The sequence below is a fragment of the Lathyrus oleraceus genome, chromosome 6 (genome assembly GCF_024323335.1).
Source record: "Lathyrus oleraceus cultivar Zhongwan6 chromosome 6, CAAS_Psat_ZW6_1.0, whole genome shotgun sequence".
In the NCBI taxonomy this organism is placed as follows: Eukaryota; Viridiplantae; Streptophyta; class Magnoliopsida; order Fabales; family Fabaceae; genus Lathyrus; species Lathyrus oleraceus.
The window spans coordinates 198870189-198879284 of NC_066584.1; the positions used below are offsets into that span (position 1 = coordinate 198870189).

A 9096-nucleotide genomic window follows, 5' to 3' on the forward strand; every position below is an offset into this window, starting at 1 on the left:
ATCCCATATATGACAATCCATAATTCATTGTACCCTTCAAGTACTTGAATACCCTAGTTATCGCATGCCAATGATGCCGGCTAGGATTACTCGTAAATCTGCTCAACTTTCCAACCGCATAAGCAATATCCGGTCGAGTGCTAATCATAGCATACATCAAAGAGCCTATAGCTCTTGAATATTCGAGTTGATCTACAGGTTTACCTGTATTTGGCATAAGTTTTTCTCCCGGATCCATTGGAGTACTTACTGGAGAACAACTTTCACAATTGAACTTCTTGAGCATTTTCTCAATGTAATGAGATTGCGTAATTACAATCCCTTTATTTTCCCGTTTAATCTTAATTCCTAGAATAACGTCCGCTTCTCCCATATCTTTCATGGAGAACTTTGATGACAAGAAATTCTTTGTTATATCAATTTGATTTTGGTCGGTGCCAAAGATCAACATGTCATCAACATATAAGCAAATGAAAACTCCTTTACCGGATGTATCAAATTTGCTATATACACATTTGTCAGCTTGGTTTAGAATGAAACCATTGGACAAAACAACCTCATCAAACTTTTGATGCCACTGCTTCGGAGCTTGTTTTAGCCCATATAATGACTTAATTAGTTTACACACTTTATGTTCATTACCAGGCATTACAAAACCTTCAGGTTGCTTCATATACACTTCTTCTTCCAAATGACCATTCAGAAATGCTGTTTTGACATCCATTTGGTGAATCACTAGATTATGAATAGCCGCCAAGGCAATCAACAATCTAATAGTAGTGATACGGGCAACAGGAGCATAGGTATCGAAATAATCAATCCCTTCCTTTTGTCTGAAGCCTTGGATAACTAGTCTAGCTTTAAACTTGTCAATTGTACCATCGACTTTCATCTTCTTTTTGAAGATCCATTTGCAACCCAATGGTTTGCAACCTGGTGGTAAATCAGATAGTATCCAAGTATTATTTTCCATGATAGAGCCAATCTCTTCATCAATTGCTTCTTTCCAAAAAGCAGAATCTCGAGACTTGATAGCTTCATCATACGTTCTTGGATCCTCTTCAATACTATAGCAATAATAATATTGAGTGTCAATCTGATCATTTGATCCCTCAACTAAATATAGTTGGAAATCAGATCCATAAGATTTAGTTTTTCTAGCTCTTTTGCTCCTACGGGGTTCAAGTGCTTGACTTGGCACATCATTTGAATGATCATCTCTTAGAGATTCATCTGAAATAGGTATAGAGTCCTTTGGTCTAGGTACAGAGGAGAAACAGTTCTCATCAAATATGGCATCTCTCGATTCTATAATTGTGTTAATAGAGATCGAGTCATTAGGCTCTATAACATAGAACCTATAGGCCTTGGAGTGCTCGGCATATCCAACAAAGATGCAAGCTACACCCTTTTCACCCAAAGTTTTCCTTTTTGGGTCCGGGAGTCTAACCACGGCCCTACAACCCCAAACACGTAGAAATGTCAGGTTGGGTCGTTTCTTATACCAAAGTTCATATGGGGTAGTTTTGTTCCTTTTATTGGGAACTCTATTTAACAAATAGCATGCCGTTAACATGGCTTCTCCCCAAAATCCTTCACTCAGACCAGAGTAAGATAACATGGCATTCACCATTTCTTTTAGCACTCTATTTTTCCTTTCAGCCACACCATTTTGTTGAGGTGTGTAAGGAGCCGTAGTCTCATGAATGATTCCTACGGATTGGAAAAACACAGGATCATAATATTCACCACCTCTATCTGTGCGTAATGTTTTAATCAACACATTTTGTTGCACTTCAACTTCAGTTTTATAAATTTTGAATTTATCTAAGGCTTCGTCCTTAGCGTGCAACAAATAGACATAGCAGAATCTAGATGTGTCATCTATGAAAGTGACAAAATATTTTTTATGCCCTAATGATGGAGTAGCATGCAAATCACATAAATCACTATGTATCAACTCAAGAATGACAGATTTCCTTGTTATACTTTTAAATGGTTGCCTAGTTATCTTAGTTAACATGCAAGTTTTACACTTTTCTACATTTTTATCAAGATTAGGAATTAATTTATCTTTAGACATTTCATGCATTCTTTTATAATGTACATGTCCTAGGCGAGCATGCCATAACGAAGAATTGATAATATTCGAAGAGGACATAAATACAGAACCAGAATCATTAGGAACTCCATTCAAATTCATCATAAACATACCATTATTATAATATCCAAATCCTACAAACACACCAGACTTTGATAATACATATTTATCTGATTCACACACTTGCTTGTATCCAAGCTTATTTAATACAGGGCCAGAAATTAAATTCTTTCGTAATTTAGGAACATACAAAACATTAAACAAAGTAATAGTTTTTCCGGAACTGAATTCTAACACCACGTTTCCTTTGCCTTCAACGGGAGCGAAGTGATCATCTCCCATGTAGAGGACAGAACCATCTTCCACTGGAACAAAAGTCTTGAACCAGAAACGATCCTTGCAAACATGTGTAGTGGCGCCAGAATCAATCCACCATGCGGTAGCATCATCCTTGGTTTTCGGATTGGTCCTTAGACCCCTTTCCTGAACCACTTGCATTCTCGTTATCGTGCTTTTTAACGAAGCGACAATCCCTCTTGAAGTGGCCTGTTTTACCACACTTCCAGCATTCTAATTTCGGTTTCTTGTTAGCACCGAAACTGCCCTTATTGTCCTTGAAAGCACGCTTCTTTCCTTTGTTTTTGTTGTTACCGTTCCTACCACCCTCTTCGATCATATTAACCGAGGGTCCAACAATTTCTTTGCCTTTTCCTTTGTTATCCTCCTGCGCTCTTAGAGATTCTTCTATGCGCAAGTGACTTCCAAGTTGGATCAAAGACAGTTCGTCTTTTCCATGTTTCAGATTGTGTTTGAAATCTTTCCACGAAGGAGGCAACTTGTCTATGATGCTTGAGACAGATATTGTTTCATCCATATTTAATCCGTGTAGTGTGAACTGTCCAAGGATTCGGAGGAGTTCATTGAATTGTTCCATGACAGACCTTGATTCAACCATTTTGTAGTTGTTGAAATCAGTCACCAGAAACTTTTTACTGGATGAGTCCTCTGCCATGTACTTGGATTCGAGACAATCCCACAATTCCTTTGCAGATTCTATGTTTTGGTAAATATCAAATAAGGGATCAGACATACCGTTAAGAATGTGCCCTCTGCATATGTAGTCGTCGTTCTCCCACTTTGATCTGCGTCTCAGATTTTCAACTGTGTCATCTTCCCGAATTTCTGGAATCGGTGTAGATAGGACATGCACCACCTTCAACGTTGTCAACATGAAATGCATCTTCTTCTGCCAACGCCTGAAATCTTGTCCTTGAAACTTGTCCAATTTTCCGAAATTTCTGGTCATCTCCTTGACGGTGTTTCCTCCAGCCATGATTATCAGATGAATACTTTGTTCGTTTGTTAGATAATTAATTGATAATCCTGGATAATCTTCGAAGAATCGTGTTCGTTCACTTTCCGAACAAAGTATTTCGACCCTATTTATGCCTGGGTTCACGAAATCTTTGTGGGGATAATTCTTGAAGAAAGAATGTTTCTGGCAAAAGAAAGATTCTGGAACGTAGAATGGTTTTTGTGTGTAACCCTAAACCGAGGCCAGATTTCCCCCTTTTATAGGAGAACGAAAACTGAAAACGAAAAGTCATACCTTTTCAAGAAAACGGTAATAACGGTTGGGAAGGTTCAAACGTTCAAAAGTCATACCTTTTCAAGAAAACGGTAATAACGGTTGGGAAGGTTCAAACGTTCAAAAGTCATACCTTTTCAACAAAAACGGTAATAACGGCTTCGCCCCTTGGAACCCAGTTTTCAATTACTTGCAGTCAATTACACGTTGGCTCTACGAGCGTGCACTCCGCACTACTCCTAACTCGTTTCCAAGCTTTAACGCATAATTGCATCGGCCTAGAGTAAATCTCATTACTACTAAAATCATGGGTGATACTAAAATCACCAACAATTTTGAATGTGTTTGTCCAAATTAAAAATGTAGAACACCTATTCACTACCTTGAGGAAGAGTGTGGAAAATCTCACAATATTTAATGAAATTGATTTAGGAAATTTGTAATATCCTACTTTTATATATATCATGAAATACAGGAAATGTGCCTCACCATCTCTTAATACACTCTCCTTGCAAGGAACACAGGGTTTTATTGTACAAATATATTAAATGTGCTCCAGGAAAATGTCTAATTTGTAAGAGCAAAAGTTAGTTATTCAAATAAGGATTGGGCATGCTGACCATTGATATGAGGCTGGCCGTGCAAAGGACTTATTATGATTATAATGTACTCGGTGTAGGAAACTTAGTATCTAGGAAGAATTTGAATTGGAGCACAGTTACAAAATCTAGTGCTGAAACTGGAAAAAAGGGCTTTGACACTAGTGACTTCTCAGTTTCTCAAATAGATGAAGCTAACACACATATCACTAATCTATGATAATCATGCGCATTGCATATTGCCTCTAATCCATAATAGCTAGATTCCCATTTTGTAAGGAAGAAATTTTACTGGGTTGACAGTTTTGGTTTTAAATATGCAAAACAAAAGAGCTTCATGAAATAAGGCAAAACAAAATGATATTCTGATAAAACTATATATATGAATATGAACACGTAATATCATAATATCCCTGCCTAAAAACCACTATAAATGAGAAACAATATAGTCAATGTATTTCAGAGTAAAGAAGGCTAAGACTTACCAAAAAACGGAATCAAAAAAGCCGCACAAACCGTAGATGCAACAAGTACTGTTCTTAGAAGAAGGAAACACCAATAAGTACTTGAAATTCTTTCTGGCAGCAATTCTTCCAGACTCCTTGCCAGTGGATTCATCAACAAAGCATATTTGTTAATTATTAAGGAAAATTTAACCTCAACTTATTGCTAAATTAATTGGATTAAACCATCTCTAATTGTTTGCTATATAGTAAACATTCATTCTATGCAAAAAGGATATTTAGTGAATGGGTTAATTACCTGAAAAAACATCAAGGAAAACAACGCCAGGGATAAATAATTTGTTCTCTAGAATGAAATTGAGACCAACAAAATTTGAAACTTACTGTTGTCCACAATGCAACTTTGGAAGCAAATGCACCTGCTGGCATATTCAATGTTATCTGAGACAAAGTGTTGTCGCCAAATGTGAGAAATCCCATGACTGCAACGCTTCCGTATATCAATATACACAAAGCAAAACTGTACAGAAAGAAATCTGTTCAGCAATCAGAGATTCACAAAGAACAAATTGATATATTGTTACAATAACATCTAAGTTAGGTGTCAAACCATGTTATCAATGCTCTGGTATACTGTTTTTTGTCAGCCATAGACTGGTATATATTTGGAAAAACTGAATGTCCTGCAAAGCAAAACCCATAGACACCAATAGAAAATGGAATGCTACTCCAATTCACCACTTGACCAGTATGATGGAATCCAACGGTTGTCCCAACCGATACCACGCAAATAATAATCAATATTGTTGCTACAATCCCTCCAACTGAAAATCAAAATTGAAGTTCTAATGAGGATAATGCAAGTTGTAAAATTTGAAAACAGAAATAATCTCCTTTAGAATTTAGAGAACCTGATAGATACGAGATTATTCGGAGATCCTTCAACCAAACAGTAGGGAGAACAATAAGTGCAGTAAGAACTCCAAATAAGTGCATGGAATCTAAATGGAGACCACCTAAATCTAAGGATGTTCCAGGAAACAGACTAGTGAGGTTATCTCCTTCCAAGGTGATGAATTCCACACAATATGACTGCACTCGCGAAAAGATTCTTAAACATGCAGCGCAGAGTTACAAAACAAAGTGGATCCAAAGGAAATGTAAAAAAAATAAAATTAGTTTCAGCACTTACATATAACTCAGTGTACAAAATGATCTGCAAAAAACATCAATAATAAACAATCATTAATAATTCATTGATAGCAAAACATTCTCAGTAAAACTCTATTGTCTTTTCTACCAGCCAACAAACAGCCGTGCATACACATTCTCAGTAAAGAAATAGAAAAACTCACAGATACAAAGACACGGCCATATCTACCAAACGCAGCTTCTCCTATATCTGGGTAGCTAGTGAGTCCTTCTCTACTTTCAAAGCATTGTCTCATAAGCATGGCTGTATAACAACAAACAACTGCAAAAAGTGTCATCACCAACATGCTCGCCCAACCAGCTTGTTTCACTGTATAAGGAGCAGATATAAGGCCAACTCCAACCATCACATTAATCCCTGAAAAGTCATAGCATCACCTTAAAATTGAAATAAGCAACTATTCAAGCAAATGAGTTTACAATGTTCATAGCGAATGAACATGCACATGTCAAATAAAATTACATACCATTGAAAATTGTTTGAGTGAAGCTGCAACCATGACCAAGAGGCATTTCTCCAGCAAGATTTTGCATGGAATCTTTCTCATAAGCTGATAGAAAGGGAGATTTTCCATCTATGTCTGAGTTACTCTTTGAACGATTGCCAAAACTTGAATAAATAAAACTTGGTCCTTTTAGAATGGATCCAAAACTTGGAGCTGTAGCAATTGTGTAAGAATCTGTAGTCTCTCTGACATAATTAAGAAGCATGCAGTAGTAAGTTTTCAAAGTTAAGGCAAACAAAACAAAAACAAAAACAAAAAAAAAAGAAAATGGTAGAAGAAGATTATACTTGTAACTTTGAGGCCATTGGTTGGAAGTGAAAGAGTGAGGTTGAAATGCATGATTTCCGTCATCATCGTCATCATAATTATCATCACTGCTACCACCGTCAGTTTCAATATCATGTTCCTCCTCTACATCCTCCTCATTAAACATAAACTCAATGTCTTTCTCCTCCTTCTCTTTATTGCTGCTAGCCATGGTTTTGCACAAGAAAAACTGAAAGAGAATACAAGAAAGTGAGTGCAATAATGTCTATACGTATGGTTTTATTAGTATTATATTGGTAAACTGTTGATGATGCGGCAATGGCATGATGTGAGTGGGACATAAGCATGTGAGAGAAGAGAAGGCCAATAAAAGGAAAAGGAAAAGATAGTGAATGGGTTGTTATCGTATATGAAATCACAGAAATATCCAGAATGGGGATGAGATGAAGGTGACAGAACAAGATTGGAAATATATGCACAACGTGACACTTGCGTATTCTAATTGTATTGATTCATTGGATCTATTATTATTATCAAAAGTTTTTCAATTTTATAGTTTTAAATTCCTATTACTTTATGCGACAGCTTGGTTACTTGGACATACTATCTCGACAGTATCTCTGCATCAAATATGAATCTATATGTCGAGGATAGAAAAATTATTCCAGGACAACAAGAACAAAGACATTTATTCCTCAAATATTCATCAAAATATTATTTACAAGTCACAAAATGTGTCAAATAAATGTTAATGTCAGATTTTATTATTTTAATAATTTATTTATTTTTCTTACTGAATGAAGTTGCTTTTTGACCTTCAAAGGTACTCCCAGTATGTTTCACTGGGGAGAGCGCGCGCGCTCTCTCTCTCTTTTTTATAACAAGAAATAACAACAAATAATTTACTTTATGTTTCTTTTATTGGAGTTAGTTAATCCATTTTTTTAAAATAATCAATTTCTTAAATTATATACTAAAATAATTGTTTTTTAATTTATTTATCAAACTAATCATGTTTGTGGAAGTATACATCAATTGGTGCATACCTGCAAAATGTAACAACATCCATCATTGCAATTGACGTATTCATATAAACGATAGAAATATGTGTCATTGTAAATGACGCATGCATGTAAAAAAAAAATAGCCACATAAATGCATCAATTGCAATGACGCATGCTCCTACATTTTATATGCATGTGTCAATTGCAGTGACGTCTAAGTACAAAGTGATTGATGCATGTTGTCATAGTAAATTGTGTTTTTTTTAAAGTGGTTATATTGATAAATATTTTAAAATTATAGTCATTTTCGTATTATTTTTGTAAAAAATTATTATTTAAATTTTTTTTTAGTGAATCCATATGAACTATTTAATTAGTAATAACTACGTTAAGTTAGTTAGCAATTTTCTCTAATTATAAGTTCATTTTTTTTACCATTATATATAACAGTAGGATGCTCATGGTTGTGTAGCACCTCAAATTTGCACCCTACCTTTTGTACATTCATTTCACATTAGGTCATTAACATAACATGGTCCACTGCATAACATTGCATTGTCCATTTGCCCAAGTGCAAGCTCAGTTGACAAATTAGGTCAAACTGGTCAGGAGAATCAGTCAAGCAAGCAAGCAAGTGCTATTTTCATTGAGACAAAGCCCTGGGATTGATTTATCAAGCTCATATGGTCTAAGGATCATTGTGAAGTGATTTGGACAAAGATTGGATGCTCAGAAGTCATCAGTCAAGCTGAATTTCAGCTGGAACCATAGAAGGTCAATTGTGGTCAACTGTGCCTGATTTTATGGATTGGAAGGTGTGAGATGGCTTGAAGGGCCTCACTCATGTCCATATAAGTCTCATTTGACATATCAAAGACCAAGGTTGAAGATTTGGAGGTCAGACAAGAAGTTTCCTAAAATAGCAGGTGACCTGTAATTTCAGCTGCCCAAAATGGAAAGTTTTTCTCCTCAAAATTACTTCATCATACAAGCTTCAAATGGAATTTTGTCCAACATGAAAGTTGAAGATCTTGATCTTACCATTCCAAAAAGTCAAAGAACTTGAAATTCCCATGTGTGGTTGGCAAGATATGGTCCAGTCATTTTCCAAAAATGCCCGAAATCAAAGTGGCATAACTCTCACATGGAATGGCCAAATTGGATGGTTTTTCTTTGAGCAAACCACGTTTGATGTGTACTTTCATAATCCATCATCACATTTTGCCAAAATCCTTCACATAAAAAGGTCAATTTTCAAGTGCAACAATTAAAATCCAAGGGCAAAATGGTCCAATTTGAGAAATACATGGAATTTTGAAATGGGACTTTTTGCAACACCTTCCAAATGTCATTTG

At 35.8% G+C, this 9096-nt stretch overlaps 1 protein-coding gene across 6 annotated transcripts in view; it reads right to left on the minus strand.

Moving 5' to 3' along the window:
* Positions 1 to 7179, minus strand: part of LOC127091404 (amino acid transporter AVT1A) — a 30044-nt gene extending 22865 nt beyond the window's left edge. Inside the window, exons 1-9 of one of the 6 annotated variants that reach the window (XM_051030037.1) lie at positions 6758 to 7166; positions 6432 to 6655; positions 6108 to 6322; positions 5945 to 5968; positions 5664 to 5844; positions 5363 to 5576; positions 5137 to 5272; positions 5027 to 5050; positions 4774 to 4915 (exon numbers count right to left, since the gene is read on the minus strand). In XM_051030037.1, the coding sequence (XP_050885994.1) occupies positions 4774 to 4915; positions 5027 to 5050; positions 5137 to 5272; positions 5363 to 5576; positions 5664 to 5844; positions 5945 to 5968; positions 6108 to 6322; positions 6432 to 6655; positions 6758 to 6948 (1351 nt within the window). In that variant the 5' untranslated portion in view covers positions 6949 to 7166. Of the gene's footprint in view, positions 1 to 4773; positions 4916 to 5026; positions 5051 to 5135; positions 5273 to 5362; positions 5577 to 5663; positions 5845 to 5944; positions 5969 to 6107; positions 6323 to 6431 lie in introns of all 6 variants that reach the window. The other 5 variants (XM_051030034.1, XM_051030039.1, XM_051030036.1 and 2 more) reach the window with 5 other exon arrangements.
* Positions 7180 to 9096: the final 1917 nt, after the last annotated feature.